Below are 23,907 nucleotides of genomic sequence, written 5' to 3'. Positions count from 1 at the left end.
CTTATGTGGTGCTGAGGAATCGAACCTAGGGCCTCAGGCATGCAAGGCAAGCACTCTACCACTGTGCCAACTTCCCAGCCCAAGTATACCATTCTTTACTCACTTCATTTATATGTATATATAACCCTATTTACATGTGTGTTTGTATATTAGATCTAACTTCCACACATGAGAGAAAACATGCACTGTTTGCCTCTCTGAGTATGATTTACATAACATAATTTTTTCTAGATCCATCAATTTTTCTGCAAATAAATATTCTTTCTGATAGATGAGTGCATTTCCATTGAGACTATGTACCACATTTTTTTGATCTACTCATTCATTATAGGGCACCTGGGCTGTTTCTGTATCTGGCTATCATGACTAGTGCAGCACTGAGCATGGATGTGCAAGTGATGCTCTGGGTAGATGGCCAAGAGTGATATGGCTGGCTCATAGGGAAATTCTATGTTTATTTTCAGTTTTTTGAGGAAACTCCAAACTGTCTTCCAGAGTAATTGTGTTAGTTTACATTCTTACCAACAGTGTAGTGTAGGGTTCTTTTTTTCCCTATATCCCCAGCAGAATTTATAGTTTGAATTGTTGATGTTGACCAGTCTTGTTGGGTTGAGATGGAATCTTAGTGGGGCTTTTTTGGTTTTTGATGTTTTTTTGGGTCAGTTATGGGGCTTGAACTCTGGGCCTGAGCTCTGTCTTTCAGCTCTTCATCTCAAGGCTAGTGCTCTACCACTTGAGCCACAACGCCACTTCTGGTTTTCTGGTGGTTTATTTATTTATTTATTTATTTTTTTGTCGGTCGTGGGGCTTGAACTCTGGGCCTGGGCGCTGTCCCTCAGCTCTTCAGCTCCAGGTGAGCACTCTACCACTTGAGCTACAGCACCACTTTCTGGTGGTTTATTGGAGATAAGAGTTTCACAGCTTTTCCTGCCCAGGCTAGCTTTGAACTGTCATCCTCAGATCTCAGCCTCCTGAGTAGCTAGGATTACAGGCGTGAGCCACCGGCACTTGGCTTCTCAATGTTGATTTGATTTGCATTTCCTTTAAGCTAGGGATGTTGAGCATTTTCTCATGTGTTTATTAGCCATTCATACAACTGCTTCCAAGAAGAGAGAATTTTAATTATATAGAAAGATATGTATGAGACTGGCACCAGTGGCTCACTCCTGTCATGCTAGCTACTCAGGAGGCTGAGATCTGAGGATTGGGCTACAAAGCCAGTTTGGGCAGGAAAGTCTGTGAGATTGTTATCTCCAATTAACCACCAGAAAACCTGAAGTGGCCCTGTGGCTCAAGTGGTAGAGCACTCACCTTGAGCTGAAGAGCTAGTAAACTGAATTATTTCATATGTTAGAATGTTAGTAGTACCCTCCCCCACGGTATAACCCCTGCTTTCACTGATGTTGGTATAATTTGTGGAGGGGAAGGGAAAAAACAAATCGTTTAAATAGGGATACAGGTGGAACCATTGCAACAATGAGACATACAAGTTGTTATGTCAAAAAGGAACTTTACAACTTTGGTGGGGGGGGAGGGTTGGATGGGGGGGAGGGAGGAGGATGGAATGGGAAGAGGAAACAAAGGAGGGGGCTACAAAAAAGAATACATAGCTTAGAATCTTAAAAAAAAAAGAATGTTAGTAGTGTGTGTGTGTGTGTGTGTGTGTGTGTGTGTGTGTGTGTATATATATATATATATATATATATATATATATATATATATATATATATAGTCAAGATATTTACCTATATTGGGGCTGGGAAGGTGGCTCAGTGGTAGAGCACTTGCCTTGCCTGCATGAGGCCCTGGGTTCGATTCCCAGCACCACATAAGCATAAAGAAAAAAAGCCAGAAGTGGCGCTGTGGCTCAAGTGGTAGAGCGCTAGCCTTGAGTTGAAGAGCTGAGGGATAGCACCCAGGCCCAGAGTTCAGGCCCCACGACAGACCAAAAAAAAAAAGATACTTACCTATATTGAAAAGGGTTGTTTTGAATAGCTAAATTTTAAATTATTTTATTTTCTTCTTTGCAACTTTCTAAACTTTGCAAAAGTTATAAATATGAATTTCCCAATTAGAAAAAAATTAAAGGGTAAGGGAGGTGAGCAGTGTATAGCATTTGTCGGAAATCTTACCTTATGAATTTCTTAGGTCTTTTTGCCTTTTGGTACTATTCTACTAATGTGATTTCTTCTTTTTCACTGATTTCAGTCTTGTGAGTGTATTTATATTAGTTGTTTTTACTATCTTTTTTTTGTTGTTGTTGTCAGTAATGTGGCTTAAACTCTGGGCCTGGGTGCTGTCCCTCAGCTCTTCAGCTCAAGGCTAGTGCTCTACCACTTGAGCCACAGCGCCACTCTCAGTTTTCTGGTGGTTTGTTAGAGATAAGAGTCTCATGGACTTTCCTGCCAGGGCTGGCTTTGACTGTGATTCTAAGATCTCAGCCTCCTGAGTAGCTAGGATTACAGGCATGAGCCACCCGCTGCCTAGCTTTACTGTCTTGAATATATGCTTATAGTTTTCCTCAAACTTTTAAGTGTGTTAGGCATTATTTTCTCAAATATTATTCTTGTCCTTCCTCTTAATCTGCTTCTCAGACTTCAGTTCAAAATGTGTTAGGAAAAAACGTATTAAAAAATGTTGAAGCTGTTTAATTTTTTTTTTTTTGTCGGTCGTGGGGCTTGAACTCTGGGCTTGGACGCTGTCCCTGTGTTCTTCAGCTCAAGGCTAGCACCACTTCTGCTTTTCTAGTGGTTTATTGGAGATAAGAGTCTCATGGGTTTTCCTGCCTGGGCTGGCTTTGAACCATGATCCTCAGATCTCAGCCTCCTGAGTAGCTAGAATGACAGGCAATGAGCCACCGGTGCCCGACTAAATTTTATTTTTGGTTTTTATTTATTTATTTATTTATTTATTTATTTATTTTTGCCAGTTGTGGGGGCTGAACTCTGGGCCTGGGCGCTGTCCCTCAGCTCTTCGGCTCAAGGCTAGTGCCCTACCACTTGAGCCACAGCACTACTTCTGGCTTTTTTCTGTTTATGTGGTGCTAAGGAATCGAACCTAGGGCCTCATTCATTCAAAGCAAGCACTCTACCACTGAGCCAACTTCCCAGCCCCTAAATTTTTTTTTTAATAACTGTTCATAAATGTTTCAACAACCTTGTATTAAAGTTCTCCATGACTACTCCATCTCTTGGTTCTGTATTTGTTGACAATTCTTTTCCATGTGTTGGTTTATTAGGTTCCTGCTTCTTAGCAGTGTTTAATGAATGTTGATAGGATGTTTTCCATTCTGAATCCTTACTGATGTATTTCCTTCTGTTTGCTCTATTTTTTTGTTTCACGTTTTAATTCTTTGTATTTCATATTACCTAAGAAATTACTCATATTATTTTGTGCACTTAATATCATTTGTATTTACCATTGTTTGAATCCTTTCTCTTCTAACTTATTGTATTTTATGTTTACATTTGGGATTATTTTAGTTACTTTTTTTTTTTTTTGTCCTAGGGCTTGAACTCTGGGTGTGGGTGTTATCCTTGAGCTTTTATGCTCAAGGCTAGTACTCTATCACTTAAGCCACAGCTCCACTTTTAGCTTTTTTGGTAGTTTAGTGAAGGTAGGAATCTCATTCACAGACTTTGCTGCCCAGGCTGGCTTTGAACTACCATCCTCAGATTTCAGTCTCCTGAGTAGCTAGCATTACAGGTGTGAGCCACAGGCGTTTGGCTTAATTATTTTATTTCTGAGTATTCCTTCTCATTTTTTACAGCTGTACCTCTGATGAATTTTCCTTTGTTTCTATTTTTTCAGAAGTGTTATTATTTAGTTGTAATTTCTGAATTATATATCTTAAGTTGTATACTGGCTTTCCTTCGTCAATGTATAGATTTAATTGTTAATCTGTTTTCTTTTATTTTCTGTTGAGAAATCATCTGTTAGATTTATTATTTGTCACATTTTCTGGTTGAGGAAAACATTTCTTTCCTCTGTATGCTATGGGCAGTGACTCAGATACAGCTTTACTCTGGTGTCGCCTGGTGCCATTTACTTTTATTTACTTGTTTTATTTATTTGCTTTCAGGTTCATGGTTTCTTGGATCTGTAGGTGGATATCTATTGTGTATTTTGAAATATAGCCATTATGTCTTTAATATTATTTCTTCTTTTCTTTCTGTCCCTCCTTCCATTTCTCTTTTCCACCTTGCCTCTCTCCTATCATTCCAGGGCTCCAGTCATATAGCTAGTGTCAGTTCTGTCTTTTACACTCTTTTTTCTTTTTTATGGGGGGGGGTCCGGTCATGGGGCCTGAACTCTGGGCCTGGGCACTGTCCCTCAGTTCTTCAGCTCAAGGCTAGTGCTCTACCACTTGAGCCACAGTGCCACTTCTGGCTTTTTTCTTTTTGCTTATGTGTGCTGAGGAATTGAACCTAGGGCCTCAGGCATGCAAGGCAAGCGCTCTACCACTGAGCCACCTTCCCAGCCCCTTACACTCTTTTTCTATATTTATTTTTTCTGGTGGTGGGGCCTGAACTCAGGACCTGGGCACTGTCCCTGAGCTCTTCTGCTCAAGGCGAACACTAGCAACTGGGAGCCACAGCTCCATTTCTGGTTTTTGAGTGGTTAATTGGAGATAGGTCTCACAAGGATTTTTCTTTCTGGGCTGGCTTCGAACCACAATCCTCAGATCTCAGCCACCTGAGTAGCTAAGATTCCAGGTGTGAGCCACCAGCACTGAGTCTTTTTCCATATTTTCTTTCCTTCCTTCTTTCTTTCCTTCTTTCCTTCCTTCCTTCCTTCCTTCCTTCCTTCCTTCCTTCCTTCCTTCCTTTCTTTCTTTCTTTCTTTCTTTCTTTCTTTCTTTCTTTCTTTCTTTCTTTCTTTCCTTTCTTTCTTTCTTTTTTTTTTTTTTAAATTTTTTTTATTGTAAAGATACTATACAGAGGGTTACAGTTACATGAGTGAGGTAATGAGTACACTTCCACTTCCTCTTGAACATTGTTACCCCCTCCATTGTTTTCCCCCTACCATCCCCTCCCTCCCTCCCTTCCCCAAGGTTCTTTTTTTTTTTTTTTTTTTTTTTTGATCGTGATTAAGTGATTACTTAATTTCCGGAAATTCAAAGTATTGTGGAATAATGATGCTCATTTAAAGTCACAAGTTCATTCTAACTTTCCTGGAGCACATTGTCTATCACAGTCTGTAATATATAACGGTGCTCATATGTTATATACCATATATGTGATCAGCAGCATGGGGATATTTAGTAGTGGTTCAACCAGATGAGTGGGAGTTCTTTGTTTCTTAAGTCCTGTTAGTTTTGTCATATCACCTAACATTTTGGATTCATCATCCACTTATCAGGGAGACCATGTACTGTTTGTCTCTTCGTTCTTGGCTTACCTCGCTCAACATGATTCCTTCTAGCTCCATCCATTTCCCTGCAAATGCCATTATTTTGTCATTTCTAATGGCTGCATAATATTCCATTGTGTATAGATACCACAATTTTTGGATCCATTCATCTGTGGTGGGGCATCTAGGTTGTTTCCATATCCTAGCTATTGCGAACAGTGCTGCAATAAACATGGAGGTGCACGTGTCCTTGTATATTGGTTCCTGTTGTTCAGGGTAGATGCCTAGAAGTGGTATGACTGGGTCGTAAGGGAGGTCAATCTTTAGCTTTCTGAGGACCCTCCAGACTGCTTTCCAAAGTGGTTGTATGAGTGTACATTCCCACCAGCAGTATAATAGCGTTCCTCGTTCTCCACATCCCCTCCAGCATTTGTCGTTGGCTGATTTGTGGATGTGGGACATTCTGACTGGGGTAAGGTGGTATCTCAGGGTTGTCTTTATTTGCATTTCCTTCACCACCAGGGATGATGAACATTTCCTCATGTGTTTCTTTGCCATTTTTATTTCTTCATTTGAGAAGTCCCTCTTTAGTTCCCTTGCCCATTTAGTAATTGGTTTGTTGGGTTTGGGAGGGATTAGTTTCTTGAGTTCCCTGTATATACAGGATGTTAACCCCTTGTCTGATATACTGCTGGTAAATATTTTTTCCCAATTAGTTGGTTGTCTTTCTAGCTTGGTTGCGATAGCTTTATCTGTGCAGAAGCTTTTTATTTTAAGGTAGTCCCATTTGTCGAGTCTCTCTCCAATTTGTTGTGACCCTGGGACTCTGTTCAGGAAGTTCCTTCCTGTGCCTATTAGTTCAAGTGTCTCTCCTACTCTGTCCTGCAGTAGTTTCAGAGATTCAGGTTTAATGTTAAGGTCTTTAATCCATTTTGAGTTGATGTTGGTGCATGGTGATAGGCTGGGGTCCACTTTTAGTTTTCTGCATGTGGCTGCCCAGTTTTCCCAGCACCAGCGGTTGAAGAGGCTGTGTTTCTTCCATTGTATGTCTTTGGCTCCTTTGTTGAATATCAGCTGGCTGTAGGCCTGTGGATTTATTTCTGGATCTTCTATTCTGTTCCATTGGTCTTCGGGTCTGTTTTTGTGCCAGTACCATGCTGTCTTTGTTATTATAGCTCTGTAGTAGAGTTTGAAGTTCAGCATGGATAGCCCTCCCATATTGTCTTTATCCCCTAGAATTGTTTTGGCTATTCTAGGTCTTTTGTTGTTCCATATGAATTTTTGGACTGTTTTCTGTATTTCAGTGATGTACGTCATTGGGATTTTAATAGGAATTGCGTTGAATTTGTATATTAGTTTTGGAAGTATTACCATCTTTACTATATTAAGTCGGCCTATCTAGGAGCATGGGAGGTCTTTCCATTTCCTAGTGTCTTCTGCAATTTCTTTCTTTAACTTTTTATAGTTCTCATTAAATAGTTCTTTTACATCTTTGGTTAGGTTAATTCCTAAATATTTTATTTTTGGGGAGGTTATTGTGAATGGGGTTGCTCCCTTTATTTCCCTCTCTTCCTGTACATTATCAGTGTATAGGAAGGCAACTGATTTTTGTGGGTTTATTTTGTATCCTGCTATTTTGCCGAAGTGATTTATGATTTCTAAGAGTTTGGGGATGGAGTTTTTGGGATCGTGAAGGTATAGTATCATGTCGTCTGCAAAAAGGGATAGTTTAACTTCTTCTTTCCCTATGCGGATCCCTTTAATGTCTTTTTCTTGCCTTATTGCCCTGGCTAAGGGTTCTAGGACTATATTGAAGAGGAGTGGAGACAGTGGGCATCCTTGCCTTGTTCCTGATTTTAGGAGAATTGGTTGTAGCTTTTCCCCATTAAGTATAATATTGGCTATTGGTCTGTCATAAATGGCTTTTATTGTTTTCAGAAATGTTCCTTCTATTCCTATTTTCTCCAGAGCTTTTAGCATGAATGAATGTTGAATTTTGTCAAAGGCCTTTTCTGCATCTGTGGCGATAATCATGTGATTCTTGACCTTGGCTCTGTTGATATGTTGTATTGCATTTATTGACTTACGTATGTTAAACCATCCCTGTGTCTCTGGGATGAAGCCTACCTGGTCATAGTGAATTATTTTTTTTATGTGTTTCTGGATTCTGTTAGCTAGAATCTTGTTAAGGATCTTTGCATCTGTGTTCATCAAGGAGATTGGCCTGTAATTCTCCTTTTTGGTTGGGTCTTTGCCTGGTTTGGGGATGAGTGTGATATTGGCTTCGTAGAATGAGTTTGGGATAGCTCCTTCCTTCTCTGTTTCTCTGAAGAGCTTGAGGAGTATGGTTATTAGTTCTTGTTTAAAGGTCTTATAGAATTCTGCTGTGAATCCATCTGGTCCTGGGCTTTTTTTTGTTGGAAGACTTTTGATAGCTTCCTGTATCTCATTATAGGATATTGGCTTATTTAATTGGTTAACTTCTTCTTTGCTCAGTTTGGGCAACTTGTATTTCTCTAAAAATGCATCCATTTCTGCCAGATTTTCTTCCTTTAGAGAGTATAGCTTTTGAAAGTAGTCTGTTAGAATTGTTTGGATATCTTGGGTACATGTGGTGATGTTTCCCGTGGCATCCCTAATCCTATTAATATGGGTTTCCTCTCTTCTTTTTTTAATTAATCTAGCCAATGGGCCATTAATTTTGTTTATTTTTTCAAAGAACCAGCTTTTTGTTTGGTTTATTTTGGTTATGGTTTTCTGATTTTCTAATTGGTTAATCTCTGCTTTTAATTTGGTTATCTGGCTTCTTCTAGTAGCTTTAGGTCCCATTTTTTCCTGTTTTTCTAGCTGTTTTAATTGCAACATGAGATTATTTACTTGGTCTGTCTCCATTCTCTTGATGTGGGCACTGAGGGCAATAAATTTGCCCCTCGGGACTGCTTTTGCTGTGTCCCACAAGTTTCTTTGTGAGGTGTTTTCATTTTCATTGAGTTGTAGGAAATGCTTTATTTCTTCTCTGATCTCTTCTGTTATCCAGGCATTGTTAAGGAGTGTGCTGTTCAATTTCCATGTATTGGAGAAATTTCTGCGGTATGCTTTGTTATTGAGAGCTACCTTGATTCCACTGTGGTCAGATAGGATACAGGGGATTATGTCGATCCCTTTGTATTTGCTTAAGTTCCTTGCATGAACTATGATATGGTCTATTTTGGAGAAAGTTCCGTGAGCTGCTGAGAAGAATGTGTACTGTGTTGTTTTAGGGTGAAATACTCGGTAGATGTCAGTTAATTCCACTTGAAGTATGGCCTCTCTTAATTCGGTAGCTTCTTTGCCAATCCTCTGGTTGATAGACCTGTCCTTTGGTGAGAGTGGTGTGTTAAAGTGTCCTAGTATTATCGTATTGGGATCTATTTTATTCTGTAAGTTTGAGAGCATTTGTTTGACATATCTGGGTGCACCAATATTTGGGGCATATAAGTTGATGATGGTTATATCCTCCTCTTGGATTGTTCCCTTTATTAATATGTAGTGTCTGTCCTTGTCTTTCTGTACTGATTTTAATGAAAAGTTTATTTTGTCAGATATCAGGATAGCTACACCTGCTTTCTTACTGGGGGCGTTTGATTGGTAGATCCTTTTCCACCCCTTCACTCTGAGTTTGTTTGTATGTTTGGCTGAGAGGTGGGTCTCCTGAAGGCAACAGATGGATGGGTCTTGTTTTCTTATCCAGTCCTCAGTTCGTTTTCTTTTAATTGGCGAATTCAGCCCATTTATATTAAGAGAAAGTATAGAGAGATGCATTGTTGTCCCTGCCATTCCGTTTTCCTAAGTTTTTCTTTTTTCCTTTCCTCCTGTGCTTGCTCAGTTAGACTTTGAGTAACACCTGTTTGGGGCAGGCCCCAGTTCCTGGCTGCTTTCTTCAGGTTGTGTCCCCCCTCTTAGAATTCTTTGTAATGCTGGCTTAATGTTTATGTATTCATTTACTTTTTCTTTGCTATTAAAAGTTTTCAGTTCTCCATCAAATGTGAATGCTAGCTTTGCCGGGTAGATCAGTCTGGGTTGGCAGTTATTGGCTTTCAGGGCTCGTATGGTGCTTTCCCAGGCTTTTCTTGCATTCATTGTTTGTGTGGAGAGATCTGCAGTAATTCTTATTTTTTTCCCGGTGTAGGATAGCTCCTTCTTCATTTTTGCTGCATGCAGGATTGTTTCCTTATTATTCAGATCTATCATTTTTACTATAATGTGTCTAGAAGTGTTTCTCCTGGGGTCTTGCTTGTTGGGTGTTCGATAAGCTTTTGTGATGTAGTTAAGATGGTCGTTTTTGAGGTGGGGAAAATTTTCATTGATTATATTGTTAAATAGATGTTGCATTCCCTTGCTCTGGAATTCCTCACCTTCGTCCACTCCAATTATGCGAAGGTTAAATTTTTTAGCATTATCTGCTTGCTCTTGAATATCCCTTTGGTTTAATTTGAGTGATTTTTCCATATCTGTCACTTTTTGGTCCAGTTGGTGTATTCTGTCTTCTGTATCTGACACTCTACCTTCCATTTCATTCACTCTGTTGACAGTGGCTTCTATTGTGGTTTGCATGGAGGAAATGGATCCCTTTATGGATTCAATGTTGGTTCTCAGAGTACTGATCTCACCTCTCAATGAGGTATGCATTACCTCTAATTTGGCGTTTATCTCACTTCTTACTGAGGTTTGTGCAGCTTCTATTTTTGCATGCATCTCTTGTTTGATACCCTGTATCTCTTTGGATAGTTCATCCTTGTGCTCTTTCAATTTCTGATCAATTTCTCGCTTTATTTCTTGAGTCATTGCCTCCAGCAACCCTTGGAAGTAGCCTTTGTCTTCCATTCCTGCTTTGCTCCCACTGGGGCTCTCCCCTGTGTGGCTGCTGGCTTTTGAGGTGAGCTTGCTGTCCTGGGTGGTAGTAAACCTTGTGATTTTTCTCTGTGATTTTCGCATGGAGGTTCAGGAGACTGCTCTTCAATTTTGTTTTGGTGTGTCTGTCTTTGCTTGGTTGCTGATTCTGTATTGGTAGAGAGAGTCTGTGCCTGATCTGGGTTCTGTTGGGAGCCTATTTCCAGCTGCTATTCTGACTTACTTAGGATTCTCAGCTCTCTGCTGTAGATTGCTGGCAGTTCCCGCCTTTGGAAGGGTTGAGCAGCCTAGACTGCTTGTGTTTGCTCCTACGGGTGCTCTTGTGAAGAACAGATGCTCTGGATGCACTCTCCCAAATGCTGGAGTCTGCTATGGGCTCCTGATGTGTTTTTGTTTATTTGTTTTGGGCTGGTTGTGGGCTTGAACTCTAGGTTTGGGTGCTGTCCCTCAGCTTTTCAGCTCAAGGCTGGCACCCTACCGTTTGAGCCACAGCACCACTTCTGACCCTTTTTGCTTTTGTGATGCTGAGGAATCAGATCCAGGGCCTCATACATCCAAGACTATCACTCTATTGCTGAGCCGCCTTAACAGTCTGAGCTCCTGCTTACTATCAGGTGCTGGCAGCCTGTGTTGCCCAATTCCCAGTCTAGGGTATATGGGTGGAGTTTTGGTGGGGTTTGGGCTTCTCTTGTCCTGGGCCTCCAGGTCTTTTGTTGTCACAGGCGTGCTTCCCGGGGGAGTGTTGTTTCCTGATTTTCTCCCCTCTGTTGAGGCGTATGCTCAGCTTTTTACTTCAATTGGGAGGAGTTGGTTGTGTTGTTCAGGCGCCGGATCCCCGGGCCTGGTTCCGGCCCCAGCCTGGAGCGCGCTTGTTAGGCCTGTGCTGATGTGTATACCACCTAGGTTATGCAGCCTGGAGTGCACTCGTTAGGCCTGTGCTGATGTGTATACCACCTAGGTTATACAGCCTGGGGGACACAGTTCAAATTTCTTCTACTGTTGGTAGTCTTGACCCAGGGGCGCTGTTCCTGGCTTGGGCATTTAAGCTCCCTTCCAGGGGTGCTCTTGCTCTAGCCTGGCCAGCTGAGTGTGCTCCACGGGCTGGTGGAGCTCTCAAACAGTTCCCAGTTTTAGTGGGTCCTGTGGTCCGGGTGCTGGGGTAGGGAGTCTAGGTCAGGGTCTGGGGATTCCCTCCAGTTCTGGTCTCCCTTGAGGGATACACTTCCCCTGTGGGGTACTCACCCTGGAGCTGGTTGTTTCTGTGTGGTGTAGGTCGTCAGTTGTTGTTGCAATCCGGGCTGGGTTGGGCAGTGGTGGCTCTGTGTGATTCTTTTCTGTCTCTGCCTCTGTCGAAGCTGTCGGGTCAAGAGTGTCCACGCTCAGGCAGCTTCTTCTCGGTACCTCTGGGGCTCAAGTGACCCCGCCGGGTCGTTGTGATCGTGATCAGGCGGGCGGGTGGTCTGCAGACAGGACCCTTTGTCGCGCCGAGCGGCTTTGGCGGGATGGAACCTCTCTGCTCGGGTGGAGAGTGCTGGATCGTAGCGATGGCGATCAGGCGGGCCGGGTGGTCTGCCGACAGGTCCTTTTGTCACTCTGCTGATGCCGAGCGGCTTTGGCGGGATGGAGCCTCTCTGCTCGGGTGGAGAGTGAGGGGTGGGGGTGGGATCCTCGTGGAGACTCCCGGCTGGTAGGTTTCTCTGTTCCTGGCGATCTGCTGTTCTGCAAACCAGTACCTGATGTTCTGAAAGCGGCTCCCTGTGTCTCTGCTGTTTCTCTGGGGCTCCCCCAGCCCCCGCCGGGGCCGGCTGGCTGGCGGCTTGGCGCACTGCCGCGCGGCCAGTAAAGGTTGGGGGAGGGGTCTTCGCTTTTCTCTGTTTTGAAATTCTTCTTTTCCTCTCTTTCTTTTTTTGTTATTCTCCGCCTCTGGTTTTTCTCTGAGTGTTCGTCTTTTTGTTGTTGTCGGTCTCTTGGGGAGATTAAGCGTTGGAACTCGAACTCTTTGGTTGGAGAGAGCTGTGGCGTTTCCCTACTGCCCCGTCGCCATCTTGGTTCCCCCTTCTTTCTTTCTTTTTAATCTAGGATGTTTTCTCCTTTTCACTAAATTTGTATTCCTACCTGTCCAGTCTCCCACTAAACTGTTTCATAAGTTTCAAGTTTCACATTCTATGTTTTAGGGTTTTTGTTGTTGTTGTTTGGTGTATGTTCATTGTACTACTGATGTGAACTTCATGCCTAATGATCTACCACTTGAACTACATCTCACACTTTATTTTTAAGATGGAGCCTTATTTTCTCTTGTCCTGGGCCAGCCTTGGTTCCTGGTCCTTCTAAGACTACTTCCCTCTTGGAATTAACAAGCATGTACCACCACCTTGAACTTATTTGAGATTGTCCTGAGGCCTTTTGCTTGGGCTAACCTTGAATATCAGTCTTCCTATGGCTGCTGCCTATGTAGCTGGCACAATCTACATTTTTTGGTTCCATATTTTTTCCATTTCAGTCTATCATTTTAAATCTGTTTGTTACAGATAGTGATTTAGGCTAGTACCAAATTGAGTTAACAATCTAAATGTACTGCTATATAGTAGCAGTAGTAGATTTATTTTTATATATGTATATATTTATATATCAGCAGTAGATATATATATCAGTCATATATGTGTATATGTGTATATATATGTTTATATATGGTATGTGTAGATATATGCATATATGTGTGTATATATATATGTGTATATGTGTATGTATATATATGTAGTATCGATACTGTGGTGTGAACTCAGGACCTGGTGCTGTCCTTGAGCTTTTTTGCTCAAGGCTAGCACTTCTTGCTTTTTTAGTGGTGAATTGTTGATAAGAGTCACATGGAGCTGGGTGCTGATGGCTCACGTCTATAATCCTAGCTACTCAGGAGGCTGAGATCAGAGAATCATGGTTCAAAGCCAGCCTGAGCAAGAAAGCCCATGAGACTCTTATTTCCAATAAATCACCAGAAACCTGGAAGTAGCACTGTGGCTCAAGTGATAGAGTACTAACCTTCAACTGAAGAGCTGAGGGACAGCATCCAGGCCCAGAGTTCAAGCCCCACAACTGCGGGGGTGGGGTGGGGGAGAGTAATGTGGTCTTTCCTGTCCATTTGATTCCTTTTTTTTAATTTTTATTTTTTATAGATGTTAATTTTTTGGCAAACCTTTCATTTGTGTCCTACTGTCTCTTTCTGTTTCATTGATCATATTTATCAGCTACTTAAAAGTTTTTTTCTGTTAACTATCTAGATCACCAGTGGCTCTATCCTACTGCTTATTTCTCATTTTCTTAATTCACTTATATTATACCACCTTGATTCTTTGCTTGCCTAATGTATATGATTGAGTCCCTTGTAATATATCTAAAAATAATACATTCCAGGTGAGTTTTCTATAGTAAGGTTTATATATTTCTTCTGCTGAGCATAAAAGTGGGGACTGGCCACCCAAATTCATCCAGAATCTGAATTTAGGGCAGTGTTACCATTTTGATAAACCACAATCCATCTTTGCCACCTCTGTGTTAGGCCCTGGATTTGCCAAGCCTTAGCTGAGAGTTTGACATGTTCATCAAGTTTACTTCTTGAAGGGTTTAGAACTCTCTAGTCTTGGCTTTATAAACTGGAAACTTACCCAGTTCACTTTTCAGAGGTTTCTGGCTTAAACTCTATAGTCTCTTGTACTGTGCAACTTTAGAATTTTATAAATGTCTGGGAGAAACCCATCTGTGATTAAATCCCTTTATATCGTATTATGTCATTTTGGCTTTGAACCATCAGTGGTCTCTCTGTCCCCCATCATGCTCCCTCCTCAGGCAAAAACCTGGCATCTTACCTGTTAAAGCTAGTAGCTACCCTCAGAGACAGAAAGCAGTCAACTCTCCTCTGATGGTAACCTGTTCTTTCTGCCATTCCCCTCTCCCTGAAAGCTCAGCCCTATAGCTTCCTTTCTAGTCATTTTATAGCCACACCTTCTTGTGACGTTATTGATCTGTTGTTAACTTTATCCTATGCAAAGCAGAATTTAATGCCATTCATTAATTTTATTTTATTTTGTAAAGTGTTAGAGTATTTTCATTTGATAGCCTTCATGATTTTGCTTGTTTCATCTAGCTGGCATATGAAACAACCTTTTTCTAACATGTTGTATATGAGTTTTGCCTTTTTCTTCCTTTTATGATTTCTGACTATGTCTCCTTTGCTACAATTTTGTCAGCTAGAATTCTTAGAGACCTAGATATCTTCTTCCAGTGGGATTCTGTGTTTCCTTTCCCAAAAAACTTGCAGGCATTGGGCTGGACATGTGGCCCAACTAGTAGAGGCCACCAGCAAGCAAGAGGCCCTGAGTTCAAACCACAGTTCTGCCCAAATAAATAAATTTAGACTTGTGACTTCTTTGAAAAGACTTTTCTCCATGTCTCCCTAGAGCAAATCCTAATTCGCAGTAGTTTGCCTCTGTCTCTCTCTGGAATAGATTTGCTCTCAGGGCCTCCTGTCCTGGGGCTGTGTCTTTGTGTTCCTAGCTATACTTGGGCTTGTGTACACATATGCAAGGGAGTTCTCCCTATTACTTCTTCCCTGCATCTCAGTGCTGCCCTCATCCTACAACAGCTAGGGGCACAACCACCACCCACCTCCTGAACCTCTCCTGTCTACACCCTGGGGAGATCTCCTTTTCTTGCAGATTCATCTCTGTATTTCAAAAGGTAGCACTGACAGAAGGCTACCTTTATATTACTATCTATAGTTTTGTTTTTATGTTTTGCTATAGAGGTTGTTGTTTTGTTTGCTTATATGAAAATATAAGCAATGGCTCATAGTGAAAGACTCAGTTCAACAAATTCATCTGTTCAGTGTGTACTTGTTGTTGAATGTCATTCATGTGTGAATATGGGTATGTGTAGGATTAACAAAAAAGATAAGGTGCCTTCCCTAAGGGAGCTCACCATTTTGTTGTGAAAGGAGCATTAGCCACATAACTGACACTTGGAGATTATCCAGTAGCTACTTCAACAAATGTTATAAGGGAAAAGTGTGTAATTCTTAAATCTATCCATCACTTGGCCTAGTCTCGGAGGTTACTGGATGTTTCCCCGGAGACAGTGCATTAGTTAGAAACAAAGTGTAAGGAACTAACTTAGGAACTAAGTTGCCAGACATCAGAAGAACCAGGGATATAACCTGGAGTTGGGTAGGACACAGTAACAAAACTACTCTAGCCAGTGGGAAAGATCAAAGGGAGACGCAAGGAGAGAGAAAGGTGGGCTATGTTAGCAGGGCCCAAGTAATTATTGTGTTTGCTTAGTGCATTAGAAAGCCAGCATAGAATCTGATGTAAGGCAAGGGACATGATGAGACCCACATTTTGAGAAGCTTATTTTGCTTGTAGATGTGGTGAATGAGTTAGAGCCAGAATGCAGGAGGCAGAGCAGTTAGGAAAGTGTCACTATAATCTTGGTGAATGGTGAGAATAACTGTTCACAGGGGTGCTGGTGCTAATGGCACAGTGAGATTGATTTATACAGAGGGTACAGCTAGTAGCATTTGGGATCCAGATGCTATGGAAAGAAAGCATAGTCATAGATTGAGCAGGAAGATACATAGTATTGATTGTTGTTTGGGTAAGCCTGATGCCAAAGTTTTATAGTTTTTTGGGTTGCGGGGGAGGGGCATGAACTCAGGGACTGGGCACTGTCCCTGAACTCTTTTATTCAAGGCTAGTGTGGTACCACTTGAGCCACAGTACCACTTTGGCTTTTCTAATTATGTGATACTGAGGAATTGAACCCAGGGCCTCATGCATGCAAAGCAAGCACTCTACCACTGAGCCACCTTCCCAGCCTTCCACATCCATTTTTTTTTTGAGTGGCTAGTTAGAGATAAGAGACTCACGGGAACTTTTCTACCTGAGCCTGCTTTGAAACATGATCCTCAGATCTCAGCCTCCTGAGTAGCTAGGATTATAGGCATGAGCTACTGGTGCCCAGCTTAAGATAAACTTTTTTGTTGTTGTTTGTGGGGCTTGAACTCTCTGGACCTGGGTGCTGTCTGTCAGTTCTTCAGTTCAAAGCTAGTGCTCTACTTGAGTCACAGCGCCACTTCCAGCCTTTTCTGTTTATGTGGTACTGAGGAATCAAACCCAGGGCCTCATGCATGCAAGGCAAGCACTCTACCACTGAGCCACCTTCCCTGGCCCCAAGATGAACTTTTTTAAGGAGATTGTAAGGGTGATCTGTTCCTTACCACTTCCTGAAGCCTCCAGGTTAGTTACAGCCTAAAGCACGCACACTCATTAGAGGCCTTGTTTTGGAAGTGAGAGGCTAGGCTGGCCATTATCTCTATGCCCTGTTTCATTCTCTTGTTTAGACATAGTGAGTGATGGGTGTATGGAATCACATTCCAGGAAACTCAAGTCCTGCTTCAGAACATTCAACATGAGGAGAAATTCCTCTGAATTTGTTCTGCAAAGTTTTGGTTAAGGAGGACCAAAAATTTTTCTTGATCTTTCTGAAGCATGAAGGTTGGGGTAGACTTCTTGCCTAGCAATGTGCAAGGCCTTGAATAGACAAAAGATATTTCTTATCTCTTTATCTGTATATATCCAGCATCCATCTGTATTAGAGTTAAATGTGTGAGACACCAACCATGAATCTTCAAGATTCTGCCTTAAGAATTTCTTGAGCTGAAGCCGGGCATCAGTGGCTTATGCCGATAATTCTAGCTACTCAGGAGGCTGAGATCTGAGGACTGTGGTTCAAAGCCAGCCCGGGCAGGAAAGTCTGTGAGACTCTTATCTCCAGTAAACTACAGAAAATTGGGAGTGGTGCTGTGGCTCAAGTGGTAGAGTGCTAGCCTTTAGCTGAAGAGCTGAGGAACAGCACCCAGGCCCAGAGTTCAAGCCCCATGACTGACCCAAAAAATAAAAAAAGACCAAAGCCCCTTTAACATCATTAAGTACACTTGAAGCCCAAGAGTGATGATATGATTAAAGACCCTAAGTCTCCAAACCGCACCAACAGCCCTGTTTGTTTTTCTTGCAGGTTAAGTTTAGTGAACTGACCGTTGACATGTTCCGGATGTTACAAGCCCTGGAACGTGAGCCAATGAATTTAGCTTCTCAGATGAATAAACCAGGAATGCAGGTGATCTGCTCCCTACATTTGCAAATGTGCTAATTCCTGCTGCCTCTGCTTTTTCCCTTGGGGCGGTAAATGAAAGCGCTCTCTTTATGAGACATAGAAAAATTGATAAATATAGTGATAGTGAGCACAATGATGGATGTTTGACAGAAGGGGATAGGGAAAGTAGGCATTGTAATTCATCTGTCAAATAAAGCCTGCACATATGTTGTTCTTTGTGTGGAAATATAGGAGTCAGTTGACAAGCCTGCCAGGCGAGAAAATCCCCACAAGTATCTGCTCTACAAACCTACCTTCAGCCAGCTGTATACATTCTTAGCAGCGTCTTTTAAGGTACGTGTGGTCCAGTACTATCTTCTGCTGGGGGGAAAGGATATCCTTAGTGGAATCTGAGAGTCACTCTTCAGAGGTGGAGTCAAGAAGTCAGGGAAAATATGACATGGACAACTGCCTCTCAACAGCAGTCTGAATCACAGCTCTCTGGGGCATGAAACTTGCCCATTGTGTCATAATTTGTTTTACCATGTTTTGATCACTAGACCACTTTAGGTTTAACAGTCAATGCAGACCTGAGAAACTAGCAGGTTGTATAGCATGTCTCATATCCAGGAAGCCCTAGAAAACAGTCTCTGTAAAAGGAAGAGATGTGCACACCTATAATTCCAGAACTCAGAAAGCAGAGGTAGAAGGATTGTGAAGACGAATGGGGTAGTGGTACATACTTGTAATCTCAGCACTTGGAAACCTGAGGCAGAAAGATTGAGAGTTTGAAGCCAGTGTGGGCTATCTTGTCTTTAAAAAAAAAAAAAAAAAAAAAAGGAAAACAAGGAAAGAAAGAATGATGAGAAACAGGAATCCTAAAGTTTACCTTGCTTTTTAGACAAACTGTTGATTTTTTATCCTCTGTTCCAGTTTGCAGAGAACAATCTCTAAGTGGTGGGGTGAGGTGGGGCATTTGAAGCAGAGACTGTTTTCCCAGCTGTGGCAACAGTTTCCCATTATAGATTAATAGTGTACCTTTGCTGAGTGGTTTTAAGTCAGAACCAGGAGCAACTCTTTTCTAGAAAATGACAACAGTATGTTAAGTTACATTCCTGTTTTCCTCACAACTTTAAAATGTCCTGACCTGTAAATAAAACTGTGTTGTTTTTCCTGTTTATTGTTTTGTGTATGTGGTTTTTTTTTTTTTAATTTCAGGAGCTGCCTGCCAATAGTGTGCTTCTGATTTACCTGTCAGCCACTGGCGTTTTCCCCACAGGTCGTTCTGATAGTGAAGGTACAATAAAGGAATGCTCCCATCGTGAGCAGGGCTTGAATTGTCTTTATTTTCTACAAGACGATGGCCCAGAGCCCACAGACCATATCAATCTTTCTAAACAGGCTTCCAAATTGAAAAGCTGCTTTGCTTGTTGAGTTGGCAATCTTGCAGCTACTCCAGTCTAATTTATTTGCTGAACTATTAAACCTGAAGCCCATAAAGATCAGAAAATTCATATATGAAATATGTGCTTCACTATCAAATTTGCTCAAAGCATCTTAATCAGATAAATAAATACGGAGTTTTGTGTTTTAAAGTTGAAAAGAGTGAGGGAGTAAGCAAGCCCAGCTATGTACTAAACAACATTGAATTTTTTGTGAGCCTCTAGTGAACTCGGGGTTCTGGTCAGCGGCTATATCATGGCTGAAAGTCTTTGTAGAAATCAGTGTACTTTTGTAACTGTGAAAGTTCAAGTCCTTGTTATGATCTCGCTTTCAGTGCTTTTGTTTTTTTCTTTATTTTATTTTGTTTTTATGGATTCAATCTGTGGAATATTGGGATGCTGTTTCAGAATAAAAACCTTAAACTATCCAGAATATATATGTCCAGAAATGGGTCAGAATAGATGAGTAACTTGGATGTGAATAAGGCAATCAAATCTTTGGGGAAAAAGAATTTCCTAACATTTTAAACATTTTCCTCCTCATTTGTTTGTTGAAATTTGCATTCCTTTATAAAATGCATGTCCCTGCCATCTTCCTTGCATGAATATAGATTCTCTTAAAATGTGAAAATGAAAACAAAACAGAATAAATCACCATAGTCTTTGCTGCAGTGAGGCTTTAATGGATTGTATATCAACTTGCATTGCAAGTGAGGCACATTCTTAACTGCTTTAGAATTATATTAAAAAGTTAGTGATTTTATTTATAAAAGATTATTTCTGCGTTTCCATTATGTAGCCAGTTTCTAGGTCCCTTCTTTAGCACACTGACCACTTTCTCAAATTATAATGAGTAAGCAGGACACTGGTGACTCACACCTGTAATCCTAGCTACTCAGGAAGCTGAGAACTAAGGATTGTGGTTTGAAGCCAGCCCAGACAGGAAAGCCCATGAGACTCCTCTTTCCAACTAACCAGCAAAAGGCTATAAATGGATCTGTGGCTCTAGCCTTGAGAATCTTGGGGGAGAGCATCCAGGCCCTGAGTTTAAGCCCAGGACTAAAACTACAAATAAAAAAAATACATAATGGCTAATAGCTGAATGATCCTTTTGGAGAGATTTCCTGAATGGCTAAACATTGTTGTTCGCCTTGGACACAAGTGGGCTGATTTACAAGGCCTGTGGGAAAAGGCCAAAATCAGAACGAAACTAACATGGTAGACAAAATAGTGATAAGATTCACAAACTTGAATATTGCAATGCATTTCTTAAAAAGGAGGGTTTTTTGGCTGAGAATTTTCACATGCCATTAATATTTTTCTCTAAATTTTGCAGTTAGCTCGTTTTAAATTATATTTATTAGAGCCAGAAGGTCTAATAAATATATGAGAATTTCTTGATCCCAGGAGATCAAAACCAGCCTGGGAAAGTATAGACATATAGATATAGATATATATGTATGTGTACACATGTACATATTTGCACACATTTTGAAGATTAGGATTTCAGTGTGCAACTCCTTTTAAAGTAATTTTGTTTAAAAGAGACATTTAAGGCCGGACAGGCTCATGCCTGTAATCCTAGCTACTCAGGTGGCTGAGGTCTGAGGATCATGGTTCAAAGCCAGCCCGGTCAGGAAAGCCTGTGAGACTCCTATCTCCAATAAAGCACTAGAAAACCGAAGTGGCGCTGTGGCTCAAGAGGTAGAGCGTTCCCCTTGAGCTGAAGAGCACAAGGACAGCACCCAAGCCCAGAGTTCAAGCCCCGTGACTGAAAAAAAAAGAGACATTTAAATTTTGCTTGCATTGTAGAAATTATTTTGAACATCTCTTTTACTACCCAAATTAATGGGACACAGTAGATTCTTGTTTTGTTTGTCATTATATTCTGTTTGAAGAAATGAATAATTAAATGATTTTTTAATGTTGAATAAGCAACATGCTGAAATCATTTAAATATTGCATAAAACTAAAATGTTAGATTTTAAGATAAGTAGACTGCTTTGTAATTATCTTCTAGTTTGTATAATGAGAAATTCCTGCGATACTTTTGCATCAATATCAGATCCATGTTACCCTCCAGCTGAATTCTAGGATTCTCCCTTTGTTTTGATAGGCCCTTATGACTTTGGAGGTGTTCTTACCAATAGCAACCGGGACATTATAAATGGAGATGCTATCCACAAACGAAATCAGTCTCACAAGGAAATGCACTGGTATGTATCTATGTCTCTGTTGTATGAATCCTACCTCTCCTTTCAAAACAGTAAGTGAAGCAGAGACTTTGATTGCTAGTAGGACTGTTCCTTTTGACTACCATTAATAACACTTACTAAGATAGATGCCAGCAACGTTTCAGCATTGTATCAACATAGAAAACTAGAACTACATTGAAAAATATTTTTTTGAGTATCTGTTATATATCAGGCACTGCACTTTCATTAGGAATTTAACAGTGAACAATTTTTTTTTGTAATTGGAAGGACAACAAATATGTCAATATAAACTTTTTTTTCATCAATATAAACTTAAGAATTTAGTAGTAATAGTAGTAGTGGTAGTAGTAGTAGTAGTGATCAAACCTACAGCCTTATACATGCTAGGCAAGTACTCTGCCACTGAACAACATCCCCAGCCAATACAGAATTTTAAGTACAGTTTTGTTGGTTTGATAGCCTACAAATTTACTTAGTTATATGATTTCAGCTATGAAAGCTTGCTGTGTTTATAAGGAAAGTACCTTCACATTGCTTAGGCAATTATTGTGCCTAGAATTTCTCTAGTTGAGAGAAGGATGATTAAAAATAAAAATGGAGCCAGGAGCCGGGCGCTGGTGGCTCACGCCTGTAATCCTAGCTACTCAGGAGGCTGAGATCTGAGGATCGCGGTTCAAAGCCAGCCCGGGCAGGAGAGACTGTGAGACTCCTATCTCCAATAAACCACCAGAAAACCGGAAGTGGCGCTGTAGCTCAAGTGGTAGAGCGCTCGCCTTGAGCTGAAGAGCTGAGGGACAGCGCCCAGGCCCAGAGTTCAAGCCCCACGACCGACAAAAAAAAAAAAAATAATTAAAAAAATAAAAAAAATAAAAAATAAAAATGGAGCCAGGTGGAATGGTTCATATAATCACAGCTACTCCAGAAGCATAGATGGTGAAGATCTTGAGGACAGCCCTGGCAAAATTTAGCAAGTCCCCTTCTCATCTAAGCTGTGTGTGATGGTGTTCATTTGTAATGTCAGCTATACAAAAGGCTCTAGGTAGAAGGTTTTGGCACAAACAGACCATACCTGAAAAAATAACTGTAGCAAAAATGGACTTAGAGGTATGACTCAAATGGTAGAAAACCTTCCTATGAAGCACAAGGCCCTGTGTTCAAACCTAATACCAAAAAAAAAGACTTACTCTATTTACAATAACATTTTACATAAAAGTATCAACTGTTCATATTAAAGAATGGGGAAGAGAGACCATGTCTGGTGTCAAAATGTACTTTGACAAACATGTTCATGTTCTTGTTGACTTTAGTCCTAAATTATTTTAGAAAAACTTAACAGATATATGAAAATGTACTCAACAGTATTAACTATCAGGGGAATGCAAATTAAAACCACAATAAGATACTGTTTGTTATCATCTGTTATCTCAAGATAAGCAAGTGTTGGTGAGGATGTGGAGAACAAGGAATCCTTAGAGTGTGAGCCGGTATAATCTTGGTAGAAAACACCTCTGAGCATTAAGTATAGGTTGCTTGTGGTGGTCCAAACCTGTAATCCTTTTTTTTTGGAGGGTGGGGGAGAGGGTAGCTAGTCTTGGGGCTTGAACTCAGGGCCTTGGCACTGTCCTTGACCTTCTTTTGCTCAAAGCTAGCACTCTACCACGTGAGCCACAGCACTACTCCTCACCTTTTCTGTTTATGTGGTACTGAGGAATTGAACCCAGGGCTTCATGCATGCTAGGCAAGCACTCTTACCACTAAGCCACAGTCCCAGCCCAAAATCTATAATCCTTGAACTTTGGAGGCTAAGGCAAGGAATTCAAGAGTTTGAATTTTAGCCAGGGGCTAAATAGTGAGACCTGTCTCAAGGAAAAAAAAAAAAGAATTAAAAACAGAAATATATGACTCAGTAACCCCATTTCTGAATATATATTCAAAGGAAATGAAGTTATATTACTCTTTGAAGTGTGCCTAAGAGGTATTTGCAGTCCTGACTTCATTACAGCATTCTTGAAAGTCAACACACAGAAACAACCTAATTGTTTGACATAGCATGCACATAAACACATATGCATGCATGCATACTGAAATATTATTCAGCCTTGACAGAAGTTAATCGTAATGTTTGTGAAATCATGTATGAACCTGAAGGACATTAAGCAAAATTAAACACAGAATAAATACTACATGATTTCACTTATATGTAATTTTTTTTCTCATAGGGCTTGGGTGCTGTCCCTGAGTTCTTTTACTCAAGGCTAATGCTCTACCACTTTGAGCCACAGCTCCACTTCTGATTTTAGGTGGTTAATTGGAAATAAGAGTCTCATGGAGGCTAGGAATGTAGCTCAGTTGTAGAGTGCTTGCCTCACATGCATAAAGCCCTGAGTAGTTCGAATCCTCAGTACCACATACACAGAAAGACCAGAAGTGGTGTTGTGGCTCAAGTGGTAGATTGCTAGCCTTGAGCATAGAGGCTCAGGGACAGTGCCCAGGCCCTGAGTACAAGCCCCAAGACTGCCCAGGCTGGCTTTGGACCACGATCCTCAAATCTCATCCTCCTAACTAGCTAGGATTACAAGCGTGAGCCTCCAGTGCCCAGAATAAAATTTTTAAAAGTCAAATTCACAGGCACTGGGAGAGGAAAAGTGGTGGCCAGCAGGTAGGGATTAGGGAAAATGCAAAATGTTGGTCAAAAAAATACAAACTTTCAGTTAGAAGATGAAAATGTAGCATGATGGTTAATATTAACATTAGCTGGAAGAATTTAATATCTTTCAAGTAGATAAATATTTTGAGATTCCATTACAATGCAGATATGATTATGATGTGATTGTACTGGGGTTTTGTTTTTGTTTTTGTTTTTT

General features: G+C 40.9%; 1 protein-coding gene across 4 annotated transcripts in view; it reads left to right on the top strand.

The window, feature by feature from the left end:
- Positions 1 to 23,907, top strand: part of Scai (suppressor of cancer cell invasion) — a 136,835-nt gene that overhangs the window by 99,203 nt on the left and 13,725 nt on the right. For all 4 annotated transcript variants that reach the window (XM_070013459.1, XM_070013467.1, XM_070013476.1 and 1 more), the window contains 4 exons: positions 17,308 to 17,409; positions 17,638 to 17,739; positions 18,604 to 18,682; positions 20,944 to 21,043. In XM_070013459.1, coding sequence (XP_069869560.1) covers positions 17,308 to 17,409; positions 17,638 to 17,739; positions 18,604 to 18,682; positions 20,944 to 21,043 — 383 coding nt within the window. The remainder of the gene's footprint in view (positions 1 to 17,307; positions 17,410 to 17,637; positions 17,740 to 18,603; positions 18,683 to 20,943; positions 21,044 to 23,907) is intronic.

The sequence above is a fragment of the Dipodomys merriami genome, unplaced genomic scaffold, assembly GCF_024711535.1.
Source record: "Dipodomys merriami isolate MVZ:Mamm:240054 unplaced genomic scaffold, mDipMer1.0.p SCAF_11, whole genome shotgun sequence".
Taxonomy (NCBI): Eukaryota; Metazoa; Chordata; class Mammalia; order Rodentia; family Heteromyidae; genus Dipodomys; species Dipodomys merriami.
Note: the sequence above shows the minus strand (reverse complement) of the source record. Positions and strands in the feature narration are given on the sequence as shown.